General features: G+C 40.0%; 1 protein-coding gene across 9 annotated transcripts in view; it reads right to left on the bottom strand.

Moving 5' to 3' along the window:
• Positions 1–26,590, bottom strand: part of ELMO1 (engulfment and cell motility 1) — an 803,227-nt gene that overhangs the window by 393,324 nt on the left and 383,313 nt on the right. For all 9 annotated transcript variants that reach the window (XM_067042328.1, XM_067042327.1, XM_067042330.1 and 6 more), the window contains 2 exons: positions 18,951–19,120; positions 8,054–8,089 (listed from right to left, as the gene is read on the bottom strand). In XM_067042328.1, the coding sequence (XP_066898429.1) occupies positions 8,054–8,089; positions 18,951–19,120 (206 nt within the window). The remainder of the gene's footprint in view (positions 1–8,053; positions 8,090–18,950; positions 19,121–26,590) is intronic.

The following is a 26,590-nucleotide window of genomic DNA, read 5'->3' as shown; positions in this document are numbered from 1 at the left end:
GAGAAAAAAAAAAAAAATTGCAAGAAAAGCCAAATGTTTCAAGCCAGAGAGAAAAGCAGCAAATATTTTTTTTAAGGCTTTTCTGAGTCACAGGCAGGCAATCCCAATCATACAGGGTGGCATCAGAGAATCATACCCCAAAAAAGAAATTCCAAGCCAGAAAACTCAAGCTTATTTTAAGAAAACAAAAAAATAAAAAGTAGAAAGGTGGAAAATGGATTAAAAATACTAGCAAGAAAGGTTATATAAAAATTCCAGAATGGCTCTTTCTACAGACAATGAATCCTAAGAAAATCCAAACATTAGCTTGCAAAAAAAAAAAAAACCAAGCAGGAAATTGCCTCAGGAAATAAAAGCAATTAGTAAGATTTATTAACAGATTATGTAGGCATTAGTATTACTGTGAAAATATTATTACATAATAATGTATAGAATTATTAGTAAACAATATTAGCTAATTTATTATTTTATTATATTAGTGATAAACCATATTAGCAATTTTTTTACTTAAAAAAAGGAGAAACAACCACCAAGTGGTAACGAATGGCTGACATTTGTTTACACCTGGCATGCTAAAAGACCTCAACTGCTATAAGATGCCCATCTATAAGACATTGGAGGATGGCATTTGTGACCTCCACACGTGCAAAAATACTGCCTCAGTATTGTCACTAAAAGAATAAGCAATGGAACAGGCAGTGCAAAAGGAGTAACACGTTGCTGAAATCAAACTCTTCTTTATATTCCCTGTAGCTGGGACTAGAGATGATATTAGTCTTCATTAACTGCATTAAAAGCAAACGATAAATTGTATTTATGCTGTCTAATTATCTGAAGGCAAAATGACTCTGCTCCTTGCTCAATGGACTCATAATCCAAATGGCCTTAGTAACATCTGGGGATTGTCCCTCCTCCATAAGTGTTCCAGAGCTCTGCCTACAGGCTCCTCAGACAGGCTGCAAGGACCTGGGAAAAAGATGGAGAAAAAGGGAAAGAGTGTTGTTTTGGTTTCCAAATCTCCAAGCTGCTTTTGGGACCAGGATTTAACTCTCCAAGGCTGTTAAGGAGTTGGAGCACCATTTCTGAGACTGCAGCTAGGGCTTTCTGTGCTTTGTAATCACCCATTAGTGTGAACGACTGACAAATGAGAGAAGCTTCTTCACATAACACCAAGGTGCCCAGGAGAAGGATAGCTCTCTTGGTTCATCTAATGTTTTATATAAATGTTATATAATTTATATAAATATTATCTAATAATGTTTAATATATTTAAATATATAACTATATACTCTATGGATATAATGTTATTAGACATATATATTATATATAATCATATATATGTATATGTATCTTATATAATATATAGATATAAATATATTAGATATACTATGTTTATATGGTATATATTATAAAATATATAATATGCATATATACTATATTATACATATAGCACATATATGACATATATAATTCATTATAACTGGTTGCTGGATGGCATACTAGGTTTACATCAGGGAGAATTTTTTTCAAAATTCAACTTCAAATCCTTAGTTGCAAGAAAAGGAGAGCCATGCTAAAATTTTGTTACCTTCCAAATCAACGGACTCAATCATCTCATTTCAAATGAGGCAGCTATAAAAGCTCTTATTGAACCCTGACACAGATGCTTATTTCACTGCTAGAGGAGTGATTCAGGCTCCAAGAGGGAAGGCAGGAGCCAACGTCCTGTCTCTGAAATCAGTGCTGGGTGCAGAAGATCAAGGCTAAAAGGATTACAAATATAAAGCAACCACACGGCACATGCGGGGAGCATTTTTATTTGTTTGGTTTATTTGTTTTTTATAAAGTGCCAAGCTAAAGATTCTGCAGTACTGACTGCCACAAATTAAGCCGACTGCAAACTTCACATGCTGGTTGAGAGGCATGTCACAGCCAACACACCATGTGTGCTGGAATGATTCAAATAAATATTTCTCATCAATTCAGTAGAGACCCTCTTCTTTCCAACAAAATTCAGCCCATCTCAAAGCATTTAAATTTTATGCTGCTAATTTTATAAAAGAATAGTGCCTCCAAATGTCTCCATTGGGTGTCATGCCCAAAAGAGAAGCAGAGAAAAAATGAAAATAAAGACCAGTTTCAAAGTTATTAATAAATCATACTGAATATATCCCTAATTGCCAGAATTAATGAATATAGTTCCACCCTGCCCTTTGAGTTTTTCCTAGTATTTTATTTTGTTTCTGGTAAAACTTATATACACTGAAATGTATGGATTTCTGTTGCCCTTCAGACATTCCCTTACCCTTTAGAATCATAGCATTACTTAATGTTAGCATATATTCTTTTGGCTCTTTTGTTGAAAATTTAACTGTGGATCAATTTTGGACTCTATTCTATTCCATGGAGCTGTCTATCCTCTTACACCAATATCATATTGTGTTAATAACTAACTTTACAGGAAGCCTTGAAGTCAGTTAATGAAATCTTTCAACTTTACTGATTTTTATGAGTTTTTCAAGACTGTTTTGGCTCTTCTAGGTCCAGTGCATTTCCTTTAAGTTTTTAGGATTGGCTCAAAATTTCTTTTTAAAAAATTTTATTTCACTGAACCTAATTTGGAGAGAATTGCTATCTTAACTATATTGTGTCTTCCAATCCATGAAATGGTGTATTCTCCATTTATTTAGGTCTTCTTTAATTTCTTTCAGCAATATATTTTTTTTCAGTGAACAGATACTGATGTCTCTTGTTAAATTTATTCCTTAGAATTTTATGATTTTTGACACTTTGTAAATGGAAATTATAAAATTTCATTTTCTAGTTATTTGCTATTAAGGTAAAAATATATGTCCCTTTTATATACTCATGTTACATCCTGAAACTTTGCTAAATTCAGTTATGAGATCTAGCAGTTTCTTTGTAGATTCCTTAGGATTTTCTATGTAGTCAATCATGTCCTCTACAAATAGAGTTGGTTTTACGTCTTCCTCTCTGATCATTATGTCTTTTATCTCTCTCTTGACTTATTGCTATGGCTAAAAACTACAGCACAAGGTTGACTAGAAGTGCTACATATTTGCCTTATTCCCAAACTTTATTGGGGGGGTGGGATACAATCTTCCAACATTAAGTATAATGCTTTTTCTTTTTTGCAGATAGTCTTTATCAAGTTGAGGAAGTTCCCTCTATTCCTCGATTGCTGAGAATTTTTATGAATGACTGCTGGACGCTATGAAATGCTTTTTCTGTATCTATTATCTACTTTCTGTATTTATAAAGATGCTTTTTCTCTTTAAGTTTTCTCCTTTATTTTGCTAAATACTAAATCACAGTGACTGATTTTTCAGATGTTAAACTATTTTTGAGATAAATCTTTACAGGCCACAAATCTTTTTTATACATTGCTTGATTATATTTGTTCATACGTTTCTGGGGAGTTGTGCACCTCTGTTCATTAAATCGTCTATAATTTTTATTTCCTGCATTGGCTTTGTCAGGTTTTGGTATCAGAGTGATACTGGCCTCATAGGCCCCATAAAATGATTGAGGACTTTTCCCCTCTACCTCTATTTTCTGAAGCCATATGTGTAGATTTGGTATTTCTTCTGCATATGTATAATAAAATTCACCAGTGTTACCGATTTTCATCGTGTAAAGGCTTTTGAAAATGAATTCAACTTCTTTAATAGATGTGGGTATTCAGATTTTCTATTTCCTCATAGGTCAGTTTTGTGTCAGTTTAGTCCTCAGTTAATGCTGAGATGGAGTAAGGAGAGCAAGAGGTTTATTGGAAGATAGGTGGTGCTTGTGAAAGATAAACAGGCACGAAGCAAGACTGGGTAAGAATACCCTTCAGACAGTGAGGTAGATCTGATGCCTGTGAAAGGAAAGAGGACGCAGATGTAGATCTGACAGTCCCAGCCAACCCAAGAGGAAGCTCAGTATAAGTACGGACTGTTAGAGGGGTCCCACAATGGGCAGAAATGGCCAGGCCCTGGTATGTGTACCATGCTCATCAGGCTCACTGACTAGGGGCTGCCTAGAAAGAGCGTGTATGGTCTTAGTTTGAAAGCTGTTATGGATCCTGAATGTGCTATAGCGGGAAGCTATCAGCTAACTGTATTCCTCAGGGCTGATTAGCAAATTCTTTCTTGAAGGGAAATTAGAAATCAAAAAAGAAATTAGAGAAGAGTGTTAAAATCTCCAACCATGATTACAGATTTGTCTATATTTCTCTTTAGTTGTCAGATTTTGCTTCATGTACTTTGAAGCCTTATATTAGGTACAGACACATTTAACACTTTATGTCTTCCTAATGAGCCAACCATTTTTTATTGTGAATTATCTCTCTTAATCTTTGATAATATGTTGCCCTGAAGTCTAATTGTGCCTGATATTAATAAAACAACTGTTTTATTATTATTTCCAGTTACATGGTACATGTTTTTCCACTTTCAAACTACATGTTCTTTTATATTTATAGTATATCTCTTGTAAACAGCATATAGATGGGTCCTGCTTTTTCAAATTTGATCTGAAGCCTCTTAATTGAAGAACTTCCTTCATATTTCCTGTACTGTGTATCTGCTAACAATGAACCATCTGAGTTTTCCTTTATTTGAAAGTGCTTTTATTTCACCTTCATTTTCAAGATAGTGTTATTAGAAAAGAATTCTGGGTTGACAAGTTTTTTTTTTTTCTTTCAGCATTTTTAAGAGGTTGCCTTCTGGCCTCCACTATTTCTAATGAGAAGTCAGCTCTCATTCTTATTTTTATTTTCTTAATGTAATAAGTTGTTTTTCTCTGGCTGCCTTCAAGGTATCCTTTTCAACCTTCAATTTCAGAACTTTGACTATGATGTTTCTAGGCATAGTTTTCTATATATCCCACTTGGGTTCAACAAGCTTCTTAGATCTAAAAATTTATGTTTTTTCAACAAATTTCAGAAATTTTCTGTCATTATTTCCTCAAACATTTTTCTGCCCCATTATCTGTTTCCTCTCTCTCTGGGACCCCAATTAAATGTATTTAAAATCAATTGTTACTATCTCACAGGTTAATTATTCACTATTCACTTTATCTAGTCTTCAGATTGGGTAATTTATACTGATATATCTTCAAGGTTACTGTCTCTTCTGCCATCTTCAACTCCTACAGTGAATTTTTCATTTTAAATATTATACTTTTCAGTTTCATAATTTCCAATTGGTTATTTCTTTTTTTTCTTTTTTTTGCGGTATGCGGGCCTCTCACTGTTGTGGCCTCTCCCGTTGCGGAGCACAGGCTCCGGACGCGCAGGCTCAGCGGCCATGGCTCAGGGGCCCAGCCGCTCCGCGGCATGTGGGATCTTCCCGGACCAGGGCACGAACCCGTGACCCCTGCATCGGCAGGCAGGCTCTCAACCACTGCACCACCAGGGAAGCCCCAATTGGTTATTTCTTATTTCCATTTCTCTGCTGAGACTCTCCATCTGCAAATTTAATATGCTAATGCTTTTCTTTAGTCTTTTAATATATTTATAAACATGGCTTTAAAATTTTCATCTGCTATTTCCAACATCTGGCTCATCTCAAGGTAGGCTGCTACTACTTGCTTTATTTCTTTTCTTAAGTATAGGTCATCTTTTCCTATTCCTTATATACCTAGTAATTTTTTACTGTATTCTGAACATTGGGAATGAAACATTGTCAAGGCTCACAGTTCAGTTTTGTTCTTCTTTTTTTTTTTTCGGTACGCAGGCCTCTCACTGCTGTGGCCTCTCCCGTTGCGGAGCACAGGCTCTGGACGCGCAGGCTCAGCGGCTCACGGGCCCAGCCGCTCCGTGGCATGTGGGATCTTCCCGGACCGGGGCACGAACCCTTGTCCCCTGCATCGGCAGGCGGATTCTCAACCACTGTGCCACCAGGGAAGCCTTGTTCTTCTGAAGAACTGGTTTTTGTTCTAGTAGGAAGTTAACTTGGCTAGAATCAGACTCCAAACTCCTCAGTGAGTGGCAGTTTATATCTCTTCCCAATTCTTTCCATTTCCAGTTGCTAATTTTACCAGGTCCCTTTGGGGCTCCCATACACACGTATATTCACACTTCAGTGATCAGTGATAGATTTGGCAGAGTTTATATATAGATATGGTGTCGTCTCATACCCTCTAAGCCTCCTTTCTTTCATGGATTCCCCTTAATAATCTAGCTGCTCTGCCAGCCCCAAACTATATCTTCTTAGTAAATTACTAAGACTGAGGGTTCTTGTCACTCCATGCTACCTCGATGAGCAGGAATCCTCGGGCAAAAAGCTGCAAACACACAAATCTCATCTAGGGCTTATTTGTTCTCTCAAAGATTGACTTACTTCTTCTTTCTGTCTGTTTTCAGTTGCTATACAGTTTCTTCAAACACTTGTTTTTAGATGTTTCTGTTTGCAATATTTTGTCTAGAGTTTATAATTATTATCTATGGTACTTAGTCTGATTAAGCTACTTTGCAATTACCAGGGCCCTGAGCATTGATTTTGTCTGTGATTGATAAATGGAAATCATGATTCATGCTTAGTCACACTTCTAACACCTCTATATACCAAAAGATTAAAACTACTGGCAGATAAATTTTAAGAAATTATTTTGGCTTCAGAGCCCAAAATTCTTCTGCATTAGCAAATTGTATGAGGTTGTTAGAGAAAAAATCAGTTTGAATGCCAACACCACCTCATTTTAACTTGTTCATAAAGGAAACAATTCTAATTTTACTCATCTTGTATGGTGGATAAAATTGTGAATTAGAAGTAACGAGTGTAAACATTGAGACAATGCCCAGGACAGAGTAAATTCTCATAAAAGATGGCTTCTACTGCTATTACCATTAAGTGCTTCTACTATATTAAAAATATATATCAAAGGTAGGTTTAAGAAGCTTTACCCTAAAAACTCAATATTTCTACTTTATTAGAATTTAATAACTTAAGAGTTCCTGCAATTAATACTTCTTCTAGTGGGAGGGGTAGGGGAAGATGAATGATTTGAGACCACTATCATACACTGATCAGAATTTTCTCTGAAGGCTTAAAAAATAAGGTGCACATTTTCAGATACTGTTCAGTCTTCCTTCTCAAACTGAAACTGTATGCTTAACAACTTAGCAAAATGGGACTTTGTTCAACCTATTACAGAGAGTTTGTTAGATCCTCTTTGGACTCACCTTATTTAGTGGATAATAAAGGCACTGAGGAGGGAATACTCTAAGAAGTTTTGAGATTTCCAGACATAATTATCAGGCAATTCACAAATATATAGGTGGTTGAACACATTCTCAGACTGAAAGTAAATAATTTTCATTCCATACTTCAGCCCTAAATATATTTTTTAATGCGGATCTTTTTCTTACCAAGCCATTGAAGAAAATCAAAGACTTTTGACTTTGAACATCACATAGGCCACAAAACAGAAAGGTTTTTTTTAAAGTAATACATAAAATTATGCCTAGCCTTGCTCCAGGAGAAGGGTAGCAATCCTGATGTGATCATTTTATGGTTACAAACATAGAATACTCTTTCTACCACAAAGCAAAGAGAAAAGGGAAATAAATTTTTAAAGAACCTGTTCATAAGAACATCAAAAAGGGGCTTCCCTGGTGGGGCAGTGGTTGAGAATCTGCCTGCCAATGCAGGGACACGGGTTCGAGCCCTGGTCTGGGAAGATCCCACATGTCGTGGAGCAACTAGGCCCGTAAGCCACAACTACTGAGCCTGCATATCTGGAGCCTGTGCTCCGCAACAAGAGAGGCTGCGATAGTGAGAGGCCTGCACACTGCGATGAAGAGTGGCCCCCGCTTGCTGCAACTAGAGAAAGCCCTCGCACAGAAACGAAGACCCAACACAGGCAAAAATAAATTAAAAAATAAATTAATTTTCTAAAAAAAGGACATCAAAAAGAAAGCAAAAATAAATCACTTACTCAAAACATCTAGACACATAGTTACACAATCAGTCAGGGGACAGGGCTTAATTATGCAGAGAAGAAGGAAGTGTTATATCATCTGTATCAACCCATCAGAAATTCTTACCAAGGCTTCATGATCTTCTGCAATTTCTGGTATCGTCTGCAAAATTCAAAAACAGTCATGTAAGGAGCATGTGTGAAAGCAATTAGTTTTACACAAATTACAGATCACGAAGAAAGCCCATGATGAGATATAGGGCAGATTTAACAGTCATTAAGAGAACTTAATTCATTTCAAAACATTTCTCCAAGCAATAAATTGGTGTTTTTTAATGATACAAAACAATCAAAAGATGAGGATTAAACCACTGGAACCAACCTATTGCATTTACTTATGAGTAAAGGCAACAAGGACACTCCATTTGGCTCAGAATGGGTATATATTCAACAGGGGGAAATCCCTAGAAATAAGAGGGGCATATTTTCAATGAAAAAGTAGAGCCAAAAATCACTAGTCCAGTTGTTCTTAAGTACATGCTCAACAATGGAGAAATAGTTGATTATCTTTCTTTGGTAAAATGCCCACTAATTCTACTTTCTCTTTTCTTAAGAGAAAAAAAAAATGCTCCTTCTGAGGGAAGACACCATGAGACATTGCAATAATTCCTGGACCACAGATGGGACCCTGGGATAGCAGTCTGCAAAAAAAGTGCACAATCAACGATACATGTCTGTAAGAAAGGACAATTATGCTTCTTTAAAAACTAAAGATTAGGTCAAGAAGATTAGGCAACAAGTGTTTCTAACCTTATCAAACCACTTCCCATTCCTCAAGTCTGTCACATTTCTCTGGCATTAAGTGTGTTCTTCCCTCTGCTGGGGGAATACCCTTCCCTTCCTTGTCAGACTAGCTAAGTCCTACCCCAAATTCATCTGATTTGAGGCTCCTCTGTGAAGCCTCCCTGACTTCTGATTTCCCTTCCTTGACCAGACTGAGGGTGGCGCCCATGTCCAGAGTGCTGAGAATACATCAGCTGCATGACTTAGGACATCTCACTGTCCTTCCAGCTACCTGAAGGCAAAGGCTTGCTCTGTAACTCAACTACTATAATGTCAGGCACGTGCAGAGTAAGTACTCAATTCGGAAGAAGTTAAGTTTCATATTTTCAACCACATAAAACGTAACCACTTCAGAAACCTAACTGACCCTGAGAAGATCAGATCTAGTATTTGATAAAACTGGGGAGTTAAAAATGTATATAAAGTGATCTTCCTCTTCCTGCTCCCTTCCCCCTCCTTAACCTGCCTTTATTTAAAAATATATATATACATATTTATATATATATTGAAAAAATGCACTACCTAAAATTTGAGAATTATATTTTATTCGTTGGAGTTTCTGAGGACTCAATCCCAGAGGCAGCCTCTCAGATAGTGCTGAGGGAGGGCTCCAAAGAGGAAAGGAAGGAGCCGGGACACATAGGAGTTTTGCAAAAAACCAGGGAGTCAGAACATCAAAAGATTATGGTTAAATAAAGAAAAACCAGACATCTTAAGTTAACGGATTTAATGCTTTTCCATATACGAAGAGATGCAACAGTCTGGGCTCATTGAAATCATTCCTTTGACATGTACCTTAGCAATTTAGGGCCAGTATCCTGCTTTTCTTCACCCTGAACCCCCTCGGGGGAGGGGGGCAGCTGTAGTGGCTGACGGCTTGATGGCCACAATGTCCTTTGCTTACTGATATGGCAGGCAGACATTTTTCATCCACATATATATTAGCTTCCTTTCCTTCTCCTTCAAATAGCCATTAGGCAGAATGGAAGAAGTAGGTGGCCATGGGGAAGGAAGCCTGAGCAGAGTTTGGGCCCTTTTGCAAGAGCCAAACACTACCCTCCACTAAAAGGAACTGGGCCTCCTTGGAGAAATGACTTGGTCCAGGGCTGGAAAGATCTAGATAAGCCTGGAACATTTCGCTGAGCCAAAAAGTACAGAAATGCTCAAAGAATAATGGGAGACAAGGCAGGACACAGAATACAGCTTGATGAAGTTTCCAAAGCCATATCTGGGACAAATCTGACATTAAAATAAATAATAATAGTGATAGATTATAGCCCAATGAATAAAACAGGGAACAAATGGCTTACATTGCTTTAAAGAGTGGTGTGCTAGTATTGTTGAAGAGCCAAATCTCTGGGAGAAAATATACAAACCTGATTTGTACCACTTTCCATTTCCCATGGTGTAACTACTCCAAAATTATTTCTTAATTATTTACAAAGGGAGGAAATTGAATTACAGGGAGATACCAGGAAGGCGCTATCTTAACAAGTGGTCAAAGTGAACATCAGTAATAAGACAAAGAGACATCATGTGCCATTAATAGGATGCAGTGCAATAAACACAAGCATCTGTGATATTCTAGCCAAAGACATATGTTTTCTAAAAGAAGAAAACACTGGAGAAACCTGTAGAAAAAGGACTTCGGGTTTCAATAGGAAACTATGCAGTCTATGGCTTACTCTTCTGGGTTACCAGATTCCAGCCCTGTTAATCTTTAAGTTGTAGGTAACTGATGCACATGTATATTTTGTCCTGCCTAGTGGTGATTTAATTAACTTCCTCCCTGCAGGTGAAAAACCAGTTTTGTTTCCATTTGCAATTCATTTCGCCATCGCTCTATTTCATATAAATGTGTGCCCTTTTTTTTTTTTTTGTGGTACGCGGGCCTCTCACCGTTGTGGCCTCTCCCGTGGCGGAGCACAGGCTCCGGACGCGCAGGCTCAGCGGCCGTGGCTCACGGGCCCAGCCGCTCCGCGGCATGTGGGATCTTCCCGGACAGGGACACGAACCCATGCCCCCTGCATCGGCAGGCGGACTCTCAACCACTGCGCCACCAGGGAAGCCCTAAATTTGTGCCCTTTTGACTCTTCCTTCGAACCAGTGAAAACATCTGCCTGGTTCCCTCATATCAGATGAGTAAAATACATTCTTTTAACACATATTCAATTTTATATCTCTATGAAAGCCATGCTTTTATCTTTCCCTGATAATTATCTTTTAATTAATTACCTTTTAATAAACCCCAATTGGGGAATATTCTAAAAATGGCTCACCAATAATCTCAAAAAATGTCAAAGCCGTGAGAGAAAATGAAAGACTAAGGAATAGCTCCCGACTGCAAGAGATTTTGTTAGGGAACCGTTGACTGAAACCACCCGCCTTAGCCAGGCACGATGATAAGCACTTGGATGAGTTGTCTGGCAACAAGAGGTCCTGATGAGAAACAAGGTGCTGCCACCAAAAACTAACTGGGAGAATTTGGGAGGGGCCGAAAGGAGGGAGGAGATGCCAGTCCATATGTCCTCTCAACCTCGCAGAATCTTTCTCACTGAAATCCATCTTGGCTGAGAGATGTACGTGCCACCAGGAAGGACCCTGAGGCAGACCAAATATGGGCACAAGCAAGATGAGTGGCCAGAGACCACTTGGAAACTAACCCGATTGCCATAAAACCTGAGATCGTGAGGCACGTGGAAGAACAGCTCTCCCAGGTTCCCTTACCCTGCTGCTCTCTGCCCGGACTCCCCTTTCCAATAAAGTCTTTTGCTTTGTCAGTACATGTGTCTCCTAGGACAATTCATTTCTTAGTCTTAGACAAGAGCCCACTCTCCAGACCTGGAAGGAGTCTCCCTTCCTGTAACAATTAGGAGAAGAAAGGACAACTGGGTGCAAGGGGCTCTCTGGAGTTAGGTCTTTGTAAAGGACACAAACAGGACAACTGGTGAAACTTGATCTTGCAACTTTTCCATTAAGTCTGGAACTGTTAAATTAATTGAACAAGGAGGCCTCTAGACCGGAAGGGGTTCTAATGCTCTGGAGGCCTGTAAAAGCAATCTAAAACCCCAAACCTGCAAATGCCTCCAGGTTAGGAAATGGAAACCTAAGGACAAGCAATCACAAAGAGCCAACTAGACTTTAAACTACAGCCAATCCAACAACTCCCTTGCTTTACTTCAGCTTCTTCTCTACAAGGGTCGCCCTTCTCCCCCACCAGCCGGGGTGGGTAGAGTGTTCCTAACCACTTCCAGTTTGGCACTGACCAATTCTAACTGATTTTTGCTCAAATACACTCTAAAAATTTTTAATATGCCTCAGTTAATCTTTAACAGAACTGCTACAAAATTAATGCTTGTGGGGTGTGTGTGTGTAATATATAAAGCAATCACTGCAATTTTCCAAAATAACTTTCTCGCCTAGGGCCTGAGCATCCTTAGGTTTAAATATGTGTTCTACCCCCTGTAGCAGACCCTGGCCTTAGAAAGTGCTCCCTGACCAGAGTGCAGAAAGAAATTCATTGCCTAAACAGTGTTACAGTGTTTCTTACTTCTCGACTTCCTCACTTTGGCTTCAGAGTAAACATAAGCAGAAGATGAACTTTTTGTTGTGAGTGATGTTTGTTTTCCTGAGTTTCTCTCTCTCTCTCTCAATATATACCCACTTTAAAAAGAAACATATCTGGAGAACAAATGATTCTCAAAAGACTGATGTTTCACAGTGATCAGAAGACCCTCACCTCAGAGCCCAAGCTATGGCATCTTTTCCCTAGCAGAAGATAATCTCTTCTTTAAATAGGCTGTGTGACCCCTTCTCATTTACATTACCGGAGTGATTGACAAAGACACAGAAACAAAGCAAAAAGGGATGGCAAGGCAGAGTTCCAGCATAAGGGATTTTTCTGCCACACAACCCCCGACAAAGCCCTAGACGGCTGGCCCCTTTGGCGTTTGTGATGCAAATTTCTGGCAGGGCCCCAGAAGGGCTGCTGCAGTTGGAACTCCCTGAGCTCTGCTAAGTGCAGCTCCAGGAAGGCAGGCAGAGGGAGATGGGAAGACACAGCAAGCTTCTCAGCTGGGGCCCACAGACCACACAGAGCAGGTTCTTTCCGACTCTGTCTGGGGAGCTACTTGCTCCTCCCCATGGCCTCTGTCCGAGGTGAAGTGCAAGACACACATGGTGTGACCTGTGCTTGGCGGCTGGCAAAGAGTCGCTGATGAATGTGGCCTGGCCTGGACCTTCCAGAACCACCAAGGCTTATAAGAGACACTGAATTCTCAGAAGAGACAGCATGAGTTAGAGCCAACAATCCATGTCCATGGAGGTTAACAAAGTTACTTTCAAAAAAGAAATTCATCTTTTGTATGAAGACAAAATTTCAAAAAATGTCACAAGTAGTCGCAAACTGTCATATGCATGTTTGTATTTTCTACGCACACACATACACCCATGTGCCTAAACCCAGTGTCAGGAATATTCAGCACTTAAATAATATATACTTTGCTAAATGAATAGAACCTACAAATCCATTCTCAAGTGTGGGTGCCAGGCAACATCAAAGCCAAGACATCATTTCAGGGTGCTTAATTCAAGTCATAACTCAATTTTCACATCTCCTGAGAAACAGTCACAGCTCTGATTCCAGCCAGGAGGAAACAATCTGAATATTAAATTTCATATTAAATTTTAATATGAATATTAAAACAATCTGAATATTAAATTTCATATTAATTTCATATTAAATCGAAGTTTAATATGAAACTGTTCATGTGCTAACAATGACAATTTTTATAAACACAAACACACATAGCTATACGTACACCCAAACATCCTCATCTGTGTCATCTATATGACAGAATGGGGAGGGGATTGATAGTTTATACAGCAAATGTGGTTTGTTTTTAAGACAATTACTTAAGGGCTTTACATATCTCTAAAACAACTACGGGACTCTTTGCCCTGTTCCTAATACAGTCAATTTTGGAGAAATAACCAACCAAGCAAATAAGAAGTACTTATAAATTCCCCAGATTAGTGAAAGCTCCTCAAATACCTCACTGCTATCTTTCTTAGGAAAGCTAGAATCCCTAAGGAAATGCCAGCCCAGTATTGCCCAGGGTGCTAGGAATGGACATACCCCCTACATGAATGGTAAAGTACAAATTAGGACACATCAACAAGCTATGGGTCTGTTCTTATTTTAACACAGCTTCAACATGTGTATTTCCTCTGAATCAGGAATTTTATTCCAACAGAATAAATATTCACAGAGATTCTGCTGAAAGGAAAACTGATGAGAGAATGTTCATAATCCTGAAAAAACCTGAAAGCAGTGTAAATATCCAACAACAGGGGAATGGTTAATTCTACTCTGCATATCCTTCAAATTCTCCTATTACATTGCATATCAACTGTACCTCAACAGAGCTTTAAAAATGAATTAATAGGCAGATAACAAAAATGATGAGGGGAATAATATTTAATCACATGGGAATATTGTTAGGTGCAAAAAGCAGGCTACAGAGAGCATGAATAATTCTCCTTTGTAAAGCCAGTAAAGCCAGTGTGTGTGTGTGTGTATCTAAAAGAATATACAAAAACAATATACACCAAGATGTTAAAAATATTTGTCTCTGGAAAGGCAGATTACAAATGACTCTTATTCTCCTTCTGCTTATTTACATTTATTTTTTAAACAATAAATATATCTTTTTTATTAAGGAGAGAAAGTTAATTCAAAAAAATGATTTTTTGTAAATACATGAATTTAATTTCTTTCACTCTTAACTTTTCTGCCAGGGTGTTGCTACTGCTTAGTCATATTCCAAGGGCATAATTTTCCTGTCATGTTGCCAAGTGGGAAACTATAAGGATCCTTTCATTCTTGGAAATGTTCCCCCTGTTCTTCTGATGATTGACCAGTAGAAGGGCACAGGGTAAACTGTCCAATTGTCTATGTGCATAGCAGCATAGACAAAGAACACAGTGTTTTATTGAAACCCAAAGAAAAGCAGTGTTATTCACTACAGTGGATTTAGAGTTGCAGGTACAATATTTTTTCTTTCAAATAAAATAAAATATATAATTTCTGAGAAATCTTCTAAAAAAAAAACCACTGCCCATTCCTTAATGGGCACCATTTCCTGGCTCAGGTTGGGGAAACAAGTTTCCCCACAAATTTATTTGCTTCTACATTGATGTTTCAAGCTGAAACTAGACATGGAATTTCAAAATTCCATAAGAATGGAAAAATTAAAATTCAAGTTTTAGACACTGTGTTCTGCCAAAGTGACACTTCCCCTTGCTCCTTTGTGGCTAATTTTTCCATCCATCGTGGCTCCTGGTACCAGCTGGAGAGAGACATTTAAAAGCTCAGCCTTGGGCAATGGCAAACAGGCAAGTCTCTCTTTGAATCTCATTACAGCTCAAAGTAAGCAGAAAAATTCCAGCTACATTTCTTCAGTGTTTCCTAAAAATTTCCACAGGTCCTGCTCAGGAAACCTCTGCCTTTCCCAGCTGGAAGTCTGCCCAGGAGTCATAAGTAAATGCCTTCCAAATTGTAGGGTCTATTTAATTTGTGCAGTTTATATTCCAGAGGTTTCCTGTTAATTAATTAAAGTCTTGTTTAAGTTTAATTGAGAAGCCAGGTTTCCTTATAAGAAAAGTGTCTTGCTCTTTTCTTTTTCATCTGAGTAAAAGATCTGAAAATAGCTGTGCATTAAATGAGCAGCTTCTTAGCATGAGTTCTTAGTTCCTCCTGCAGAAGCAAGGGAGGAGGTTGTACAGCTCCAGTGCCCTCTTTCCTCCATCCCTAAGTGTAGCATGACCTAAAACTTATATAAAATGGTGATGAGGGCACACACCAAGATGATTCAGAGAAACATCATCCCTTCCCAGTAACATAGCGTGATGGGAAAGTGTAAGAGGCAATGCAAACTGGAACCCACCCAAGATCTGGTCTTGAGTTCTGCTCATCTGTCTGAAATCTGGCTGCATGTAACAAATTGGGATGGCTTACAGATTATAAATAATTAAAATATTAATGAGGATGATACACTATAGGAAAAAAAAAGAATTCAGTTACTGTGGTGCACATAAAGTAAATTCAGTATTGACATGTGAAACATAGAGATATAATTCAGACCTCCTGTCCCCAGTGATCAGTCTTTGGGGCACTCAGTAAGTCAAGACGAATTATAGCTTGGCAACAGCACAGATGAAAAGTCCTAATGTTGACCAGACAATACATAGTATCAGTTTTTACTCTTTCTCTTCTGGAGCACAAGGTGGGAGTGTCCCTTTGATGAGTCTTACCGGCTGAATTGCACCCCCCCCCCCAAATTCATATGTCGAATCCCTGCTCCCAGTACCTCAGAATGGGACAGTATTTGAAGATAGAGCCTTTAAAGAGGTGACTAAGTTAAAATGAGGTCATTAGGGTGTGTCCTAATCCAATCTGACTGGTGTCCTTATAAGAGGAGGAAATTTAGACACACAAAGAGACACCAGGGATGCTTGTACTCAGAGGAAAGATGATGTGAGGACTTAGGAAGAAGGTGGCCATTAGCAAATCAAGGAGAGAGCTGCAGAAGAAACCAAGCCTGCCAACACCTTGATCTTGGGCTTCCAGCCACCAGCACTGTGCGAATATAAATTTCTGTTCTTTAAGCCACCTGGTCTGTGCTATTTTGTTATGGAAGCACTAGCAAACAAATATAATGCGAAACTAAAAAAGTAAAGCCCCTAACATGCATTTTTCCTGATTGTCAAATATATAACTGCCAACCTCCAGAGGTACTGGAGCTCAGCTCCAGTCCTCTATTCAGGGTGCACATCACACGGACTCTGGCTTTCAGCATATGTACCACTGTAATTGTAATTATGCAATTCTGATAAATTTGGAAGCATTAACACAATGTCATTCTGAATATTCCAGAGCTTAAGCCCCTGGATTCTTAGGTATCTGTGGCAGAACCACCTAATATTAGCAGGTTCCATTATGACTGGCTCTGATGCAGTGTTTTTGACCCATCAGTGGCTGGGACTTAGATAAATCAATAAACATGAGGACAGTTTTACATTTTAATCTAACCCCTTGTAAATGTGATGGAGGCAGAAGCTCCCAGGGCTCACTGTCCCACCAGAAGCAGTGGTGGGCATGAAGAGGGGCCTACCACATGTGGTAGTCCTGTGAAGCTGTCCACAGTTACCGGGGAAGGTGGTTGTAATCACAACTCACAATTCACTGCTCACTAGTAACAAGGAATGAGGGATCTGACATGCTCTAAGCTAGATTTCAGCAGGAGCTTCCAACAAAGAACCCTCTTTCTCCTTTTCCTTGGGCCAGTCTCTTGGATCCCTAAACTAATTTAACTTCCCTCAAGCTGTTTCAAGCTCCAACCCCAATTTTTCAGTAACCACTTTGGATTCTGATAACACCCAGAATTTGAGAGTCTCTGCCCTACTCTAAGCTGATGTTTGCCAAAAATGTAATGAGCAGAGTTTCAGTCCTCATTAAAAAAATAAATGATACCTGTCTACAATTGAGCCTTTCCAGATCACCCAGTCCTGCTTGCCAGTCCTCTTGGATTTGACTCCCCTGCCCCCATTCACTCCTAGATATTTTCTCTACTTCTTTATGAAGGCCTCCAACTCCACACTCTAGAGAACATTCTTATACAGGAGATATTCTTGCTGTTATAAAACATGCTCTCTTTGAATGAGAAAAAAAAGAATCTTTCATTAGTGCCAACTACAGAGGCTAAATAATGCCAAGTGTAGGAGGAGACAGGAAGGAAGAAAGGAAGGAAGGAAGGGAGTGGGCCAAGACAGGTCTCTACCATGTACAGTCAGCAGGTCATTGTTTAAATCACCACGTACTGAAGAGAGATTTAACTGGCCCAGGTTTACACCCCAATTCTAAATGCTATTTATTCTTTCCTAACAAATACCTATCTCAACTCTGCACGTTATTTATTTAGCATATTACTATGTAGTTAGCTGGCCCAGCATTCTCACATGCTCTAACTGGCATGCTCTAACAGTCTTCACCACTTGCACCTGACTATATGGAAATGAACAGCGTCCTGTGGACCCTACCCTGGTATTCTGTGGTCAAGGGAATTATCTGTCCACACATGTAAAAGCTAGACCCATCTGGCTCTGTAGCCAGAGAATCACACCAGAGATCAAACCCTACCCTGAGAACGTGAGCTCCCCAATGCCCATTCCTTCCTCGCTCATGGTAGAACTCAAACTCCTTCAAGGCCCATTCACTGATACCTCCCCCAACCCATAAGGTTCCATGAGATGTAACTGGTCCAACCTCTAGACTCCCAGCCTTCAGGAGGAATTGTACCTCAACTGAATTCTGCCTCCATAAATATTTAGATGGCAAGGTTCACATCATTTAAAATTTTCCCAACTTCCACTTTTCTGCCCACAATGGGTACCTAATAAATGTTTATTGTACTTAATGATAAATAATTAAGGACATGCATTTCATCAGTCAAGTGTTAATTTTTTTAAAAAAATTACTTCAGGGATGGTATTTCGACCTGGTTTAAGACTTTGAAACATAAGGAGGTATTCTAACTTTTTTAAAAAATGGAGTCAGAGAAGGAAAAATTTTTTTTAGGGATAAGCAAAGGTTGTGAGGGATTTACATTTTGAAGAATTATAATTTGTGTTGGAAAGGCCCTTAGAGATAATGAGTAATATTTTTCCTTGTAAATCTAAAATTTCAGAGATTGTCTTAGATAATGGCTAGTTGGTGGGTGGAAAACATAGTGATACTAACATTATGAAACCACAGCCCACACATTATCTTAAACACCATTTTTTTTTCCCCCTGAGCCTAGACAATTTCTGGCATTTAAAACTAGAAATTGCAAGTACAGGCGCTTCCCTGGTGGTGCAGTGGTTGAGAGTCCGCCTGTCGATGCAGGGGACGCGGGTTCGTGCCCCGGTCCGAGAGGATCCCACATGCCGCGGAGCAGCTGGGCCCACCGCTGAGCCTGCGCTCCGCACCGGGAGAGGCCACAGCAGTGAGAGGCCCACGTACCGAAAAAAAAAAAAAAAAAAAAAAAAAAAAAAGAAATTGCAAGTACAAGAAAAGTAACAAATACCCAAAACGTTATAAAGTACAGGGCAGATTGGAAGTCTAGGTAAAAGATGCTTACTCAGTGCCGCTTTCCACCATCTGCGTGAGGAGAGAGATGCCATCCAGATTGATAAACTCCTGGGCAAACGTGACATCCCGGGAGAGGCTGGCCAAGTCCTTCAGGGCCTCCAGCTTGGCGTCCATACTCGACGACTGGATTCGTTCATGGAGCTGGTGGGCGTTTTGAGCCTCACCGGGGACAAAAACAAAGCACAGTATTCACAGAGGAAACCACAACACATCTCATTGAGAAATGAAGACTCAAAGGCCAAAAGCACAAGACTAGATGAGTATTACAAACCAGGGGCAGGTTTCCAACCATAATGACTCCAACTTCAGGCAATGCCTGTCAATTTCACAGCGGGAATCAGTTGCCCTCTTTTGACAGGACCCATATTCCCATCTCAAGGAAAAGCAAGAACCCAAGAACAGTGAAACCCCAGAAATGGAGCGGGTATGGCAGTGCGGAGGGGGAAATGGGGAGAATGTTTACTTTTTAAGTAAGATTATTATCTATAAATGACAGAAAGCTATTTGCTTAATTAAGCAATTACACAAATTTATACAGCATGTTCACCCATTCAGTCAATACTCTGAGTAATAACTGCCTACACACAATGTTCAAAAGCTTCATTAGACACCCAAATAATCTTTTGGGGTTACTGAAAAAGTCTTCCAGCACAACACAATGGCGCTTGTAAATTCCACTTTTCAACAACACGAGTTTCACATGCATTAGCTATTTACTGCCTGTATTTAAAACAAAATAATTAGGCAACCAAATTAGCAGTTTTGTCTCCAGTTAAAGTTCCCCTTTTTAAGGCATTTGCCTGTTGCTTCTATATGCAGGACAGAAGGATACTGGAGGAGCTGAATGTCTAGATAATAATGTGTCTTCTGTATTTCTCATTCACCCAGTAAATGTTTCCATATCTACCTTTCAGTTGGGACAGACAGTAGGAAAAATAAGATAATACATTTTTCTGCCTGTGTTTTTGCTTAATAGAAATAACTGAATATCTTTGCAGTTATTAACTCAAAACTGCAATGGTTGAAGCACTCTGCCATTCTTATATTCTCCTTTGAAACTTGTCATATTTCAGAGAAAGGGGAAGAAGGTATATTTGACCCCAACAATGAGGCATCTTCTCCCAAACAGAAACTGATTAGAAATATCAGAGGAGCCCCATGTGAACTATAACAGGGTTAAGATTGCAGAGCAGAAAAAACAGAATCCACACAGGAACTAAGAGCAAAGGGACTCCACCCCAAGTGCCCCCTTCCTCCCTGTCCATCTCCTGTTTACTGTCACCTGGAAGCAGCCCCACAGAAAGAAGGGGAGTCACCTGGGAAACCAATGCAATTCTTCAGTGACCAAGACAGATGAAACCCATACTCCTATTACTTGGTCAGAGACATATACTGTGGTCTCCCATGTAATGATAACCCAAACTTGACACTCTGCATCAGAAACTAGACTAGTAGAAGAAAGTAAAGGAAGGTGCAGGAGACTAAGAACCTTTCCTACTCATTCACTGATACCCACATAGCTGACAAATGGCTCAAACCCTAAATTCCATTTTTTAGAAAGGGGAAATCACTTTATTTATCTTTTTACATTGTTCAAAGATGTACCATTCTCCAAAATTTTCAAATGGAGATACAGCATTAACAGTAACGTACAATATTTAAACCAAGTGAGTCACTTTGAATTCCTTGAAAAATACATTTTTCTCCCAGCAGGAAGTCTGTATTTACTATAGAGATTATGATAATAATGAGGACTCAAAAATGATTTCATTGTCATAATTAATAGTGTTTGGTGCTGTTAATAACACTAATAAAAACAGCTGACAGTTACTTAGTGATTTTCAGTTTTTGGCCGCACTGCATGGCTTGCAGGATCTTAGTTCCCCAACCAGGGATCGCATCCAGGCCCTCGGCAGTGAAAGTGCGGAGTCCTAACCACTGGACTGCCAGGGAAGTCCCACCTAGTGTTCTTTATGAGCCACTATTCAAAATATCTTCCTGAAGGACTTCATTCAATCTATCAGGCAGGAGCTTTCATTATCTTCATTTTGCAAAGGAAATGGAAGTGTAGAGAAGTTAAGTAACTTGCCCAGGGTCACACAGCTTGTCCACGCTGGAGCTAAGATACAGCCTGGGCAGCTGGGCTCTGGGAACAGGCTCTAAAGTAGTGCACTGTGTCGTGCATGAGAACCCCCTGGATGGCTTCTTAAAACATGGATACCTAGGCTCCACCCAAAGTTTTTGCTTCTGTAGGCCTGAGGTGGAGTCCCCTAAAGTTCATGTTTAATAAGCTCCCAGGTGCTGCTGCTGATGAGCCTGGCATCACATGCTGAGAACCGCTGTTCTAAAACTCCCACGATACTGCGTCTCAAAGTGATGATGGAGGTGTGGACCAGCCCCACAGGGCTCATGGGCTCTGCCTCGGTCTTCTAATCACCACCTCGTCTTCTCCAGCTGGGGCACCACAAGCCCCTCCTGGCTTCCTGTAGCAAAATGACAATCTACTCGCCCTTTTGAAAGGGTACATTTCTCAGCAGAAACATTTGCTAAGAAAATAGAAAGAATGAGTCAATAATTATAAGATCTAGGGAGATGATATTTATTATACCATTCTTTCCGCTTTTGTATGTGCTTGAAATGTTACCTACTTAGAAGTTCATGAATGAATTAATTGAAAATAGTAGAAGTGAAGAGAGACAACAACAGAAACCTGGAAAGGACAAGTGTCCCGAGCAGAAGAATTAAGACTCAACAGCCCCTCACAGATGTAGAGAACAGACCAGTGGTTGCCAAGGGGGAAGATGGCTGGGGGAGGGGTGGGCTGGGAGTTTGGGGTTAGCAGATGCAAACTAATATACATAGAATGGATAAACCACAAGGTCCCACTGTAGAGCACAGGGAACTATATTATATTCAATATCCCGTGATAAATCAAAGTGGAAAAGAATATAAAACAGAATTTATATATATGTATAAATATGTATATATGTATATATGTATGTCTATATGTCTATATGTATATATTTGTATATATGTATACATATTTATGTATATATATTTTTATATATGTGTATATATATATATATATATATATATATACATACACAGCAGAAACTAACACACGTTGTAAATCAACTATACTCCAATAAAAAAATTTTTTTAACAGACCAAATAGTCCCAAATCCTAGGACTGCTAATCAGTTGCTGCTGTGGAAATCAAAAATATTTTACGGGGACAGTCACACAACAGTACAACAAAGCGATACTCTGACTTGGGAGGAACCCTTGTCATGAAGTCTGCCTAGAGAAAGTTTGCTCCATAGATGTTAATGCCCTATGTGAGCCCCAATCAAAATATTATTATACATCAAACCGCTGGGACATTTTTAATGCAATATTTTTCCAGGTGGAACCAGAACAGGTAGAGAAATGTATTCTCTTTACCTTCTTTAATTTCTAAATAACATGGATGTGAAACTTCTATTAGAAAAAATAATGTGAGAATAAGTTTTAGTATTAAGATACTGGGGTTGTGTAAGAAAAACTTACTTTTTTGGCATCAGTTATTTGCCAAAGATTACTCAGCACATAATTTCACTTGGCCTATATTCAGACAAGTCTTTACAGTTATCCATGAAGCTATGCCCCTTCAAAATCAAAGACAGAATCCTCACTCACTGATTCAACAAATACTCCTGGAAGCTTACTCTGAGCCAGGCACTATTCTATATATTTAGGATTCTGCAACAAACAGGAGGCAAGCTTCTTGCCCTCCTGGAGCTTACGTCCTTGAGGTGGGGGGCAAACAATAAAACAAATTAACAGTAAGAAATTAAAAATCGATGAGTTCAGAGCAAAACCTAAAAGAGGAATGAGATAGTGACGGGTGGCTTTTTAAGACGGAGTGGTTTTCGGGGACAAGTAGCCTAAGAAAGCAACATTGATGCAGACATCTGACTGACAAGGAGTCAGGCACATCAGGCAAGGGCTGAGGAAGATATTCTGGGCAGCAGGAATGGTTAGTACAAAGGAGGAACAAGCCTGTCATGTCTGGAGGGACAGAAGGAGGACCAGTGTATCTGGGGTTGGAGAGCAAAGGAGAAAGTGGAAGGAGGTGAGGACAGGCAAGCAGACTGGGCCAGGCGGCCTAAGGGGTTCATGAGCAGCAGAGCTGGAGGAATCCTGGGTGGTGATGAGCATCCCTGACTGAAAGGATGCATTTAAATATCTAGACAGATGTGTGGTACCTTTGGAGCTCTCAAAATAGCATTATATTCAAACCCTGGAAGCCACCAAAATGTTCAACAATAGGACAATGGTTAAATAACTCATGATATAGTCATAGGATGAAATATCATATGGAATTAAAAATGAAACTTTCAGAGAATATAGGATAGCATGGGCACATCTTCCTGATGGAATATTAGGAGAAAGGGTAGGATGCAAATATATTTTATTGTTTGAGGGGCAGAGGTATATGTATATGGGTGTGGGCGTGTATCCAGTGGAACGTAAAGGAGAAGAAGAAATATGTCAGATTTGCTCACCACTTTATTTCCGGTACCTAGAACAGAGGCTGGCATTTACCAGGAGTTCAAAAAAGTTCCACTAAATGTATGAAGAAATAAATGAATACATATGCACACATATTTGCATAAACACAACCCAAGGAAACAGATCGAGATATGACCCATTGTTATTTATGAATTGTAATATTCTACATAATTTTTTGTAGCAAGCTTCACTTTTCAAATATTCCATGAGTCTGCAATATTTTTATGTTTGGGGGAAAATCTACATTATTAAAAAATAAAATAACCTTTGTTCTGATTTTTCAAGCAGTTAGCACAACTGAAAAGAGTCTAGCAGCTATATGGGTGATTGTATCAGATAGTAAGTTTTATTTTCTGGCACTGTCCTAAGGATAGAAAACAAGTTTCGCCTTGAGCCCCATAAACAGCTCAGTGTGACTGCCTGATGTCCTGGGCTGAGAAAGTTCTGGGACCAGGCTCAGAGGGAAACAGCCTCAGAGTGATCACAGGTGAACACAGAACGGATATGTATGGTAGAAGTGTGCCAGGTATTTACCATCTCTATTCTTTAAGGTCCTACTTAAAATTATTCCCAAGAAACTTCTAGAATGGTTCCGGGTCCGTGATACCAATTAAGAAGTAATCTAAAATGTCCTTAGGATCACAGGTTTCACAGATATTTTCAAATGTACACTCAATATTGCCCAGCAATCAGACTATGCTTTCCTAGAATGTCTGCTATGTCCCTCCAAAATGACTCCTTTACACCTTTTCTTCTCTCCTTAAACTCGCCCATCCCCTGCTTCCCTCACACCAGTGATCTTGCCTCACATTTTACTGAGGAAATAAAGGCAATCAGCCAGGAGTTCCTGCACTTTCCTACTTCAAAAAGCACAGCCACAGTTCCTTCATCTTCCTATTTCCAAGGACACGGCCCAAGGTCTCTACTCTCACGCTTTGCTTCTTCCTGATTCTATGCACCTGGCCTCTATTTCCTATCCAAGGTCAATCTTTCCCTGCAGCTCTAGAGCCCTTCCCCTCTCACCTTCTCAGGTATTCTGCTTCTACTGTGTCCCCCTTTCACGTGTACATCAGTTTCTCTCCCTGCAGTGGATCATTTCCAGCTGCAAACATCTCTAATAGGTCGGTCTGTCTTAAAAAAAAAAAAAAACAGAAATGTACAAACCTTTGTACATTGAGCCAATCAATTCACTTCCAGCCGGGCCCTCATTTCACTGCTTCCACTCTCTGCAAAAGTTCTGGAATAAAGAGTGGGTCTAAAGCTGCAACTCACCTCACCTCATACTCTCTCTTCTCCTCACCTCCACGAGGCTTCCACCCTCACCCCTACCTAGGCGGAGAGCGGCTCCATGATGCTACCAATACCTCTGTGCAGCACACCCTCCTCGCTCATCCGATCTTCCTACTGTCTCAGCATCCTTCAGCACACCTAAGTGTTCCTTTCTCTCTCCTTGAGGCACTTTCTTCTGTTGGCTTCTTGGCCAGCTCCTCCTCCAAACCTGAGAGAGTATGCCCAGGGCCCTGCCTTCCCTGTGGCGGACAACCTCACCCAGCGCATGGCCTTCCACGCCACGCACCTGTGATGGCTGGCACACCTGTATTCTCCAGGCTGCCCGACACACATTCCTAACTGCCTGGTTGACGTGTTGTGCACATGGGCACATAACAGGCATCTCGAACTCTTCATTTTCCCCTTCCCAAACTTTCTATTCCAGTAAACAGCACTACTGTTTATTGTGCCCAAATACCGGGCCGTCCTCGCAGCCTCTCTCAAGGGGCACCACATCCGAAGTATCAGGAAGTGCTAGGGCTTGCCCTCTAACACTCCTGCAGACCCTCCACGTCCTTACAACGCAGGCAGCCCGCACCATCTTCATCTCCTGCCGGGACTGCCGCACTGAACTCCTAACCTGTCCGCCTGCCACCTACAATCTGTTCTTGGGTAGCAGCTAGAGTGATCTTGTCACTCCTCTGCCTAAAAGCCTCCACTGGCTTCTCTCTAAGTTAGGCTCATAGGGCAATGGAGAGAAATAGAACTTAATACAGCTTACAATTCTTTTCAAGTTTCTCAGCTCCGTGAAGAGAAATTGGTTCCAAAAATTGTAATGGCCTCCCTGTTAAGAATCTCTGATAACTCGAATCCACAGAGTGACTGAGATAACACTGCTTTTCTTTTTGCCAGGGTAACTGGCCCCCAAAATCAGTGCGACAAGCCCTCTGACGCAGATGCCTCTAATATCATTTCCCCAAACGAGAGACAGCAGAAAGGCAGGGTTTATGCTTAGAGCTGACAAAGCAACAGTAGATACTTGAGGAGCAGTTTTATTTAATATGTCCACACGGGCCAAATGAGGGGATAAAAGGCAAGAAGAGTTCAGGTCATATATAAAACGGCTCTTAAAAATCTAATGGTTTGCGGGCTTCCCTGGTGGCGCAGTGGTTGAGAATCCGCCTGCCGATGCAGGGAACACGGGTTCGTGCCCCGGTCCGGGAAGATCCCACATGCCGCGGAGTGGCTGGGCCCCTGAGCCATGGCCGCTGAGCCTGCGCGTCCGGAGCCTGTGCTCCGCAACGGGAGAGGCCACAACAGTGAGAGGCCCGCCTAGCGCAAAAAAAAAAAAAAAAAAAAAAAAAAAAAAAAAAATCTAATGGTTTGGAATACTGGAATGGTTTTCGCATGGAATGTTATGATTCACCTCTTGTATACTGTAGTGACATTATGATATGTATTTGTGTGTGTATTTATTTAATTAAAAATAACACCAGCACACGGTATAGAAATATGTGAGTACTACCAGAAGTTACAAAACGATAAAGTTAGCCTAATGTTAACAGCTTCTTGCGTTATCCCTTGAGAATCATTTTTATCCTTTTATCAACATACATACACCTCCTTTCCCTGTGCATAACGCTGTCACTCCATACACAATGTTCTACAACCTGCTTTTGCACTTAATAATAAAATTTTTAGATGCCTCTGAGGCAGCACATGACACATTCTTTTTTACAGCTACACAGTATTCTATCACATAGTTATAACCTAATGCATTTAACTAGTCCCAACTGATAGTTAACA

The sequence above is a fragment of the Kogia breviceps genome, chromosome 9 (genome assembly GCF_026419965.1).
Source record: "Kogia breviceps isolate mKogBre1 chromosome 9, mKogBre1 haplotype 1, whole genome shotgun sequence".
Taxonomy (NCBI): Eukaryota; Metazoa; Chordata; class Mammalia; order Artiodactyla; family Physeteridae; genus Kogia; species Kogia breviceps.
The sequence above is the reverse complement of the archived record's forward strand: the minus strand, read 5'-3'. Positions and strand labels throughout refer to the sequence as shown.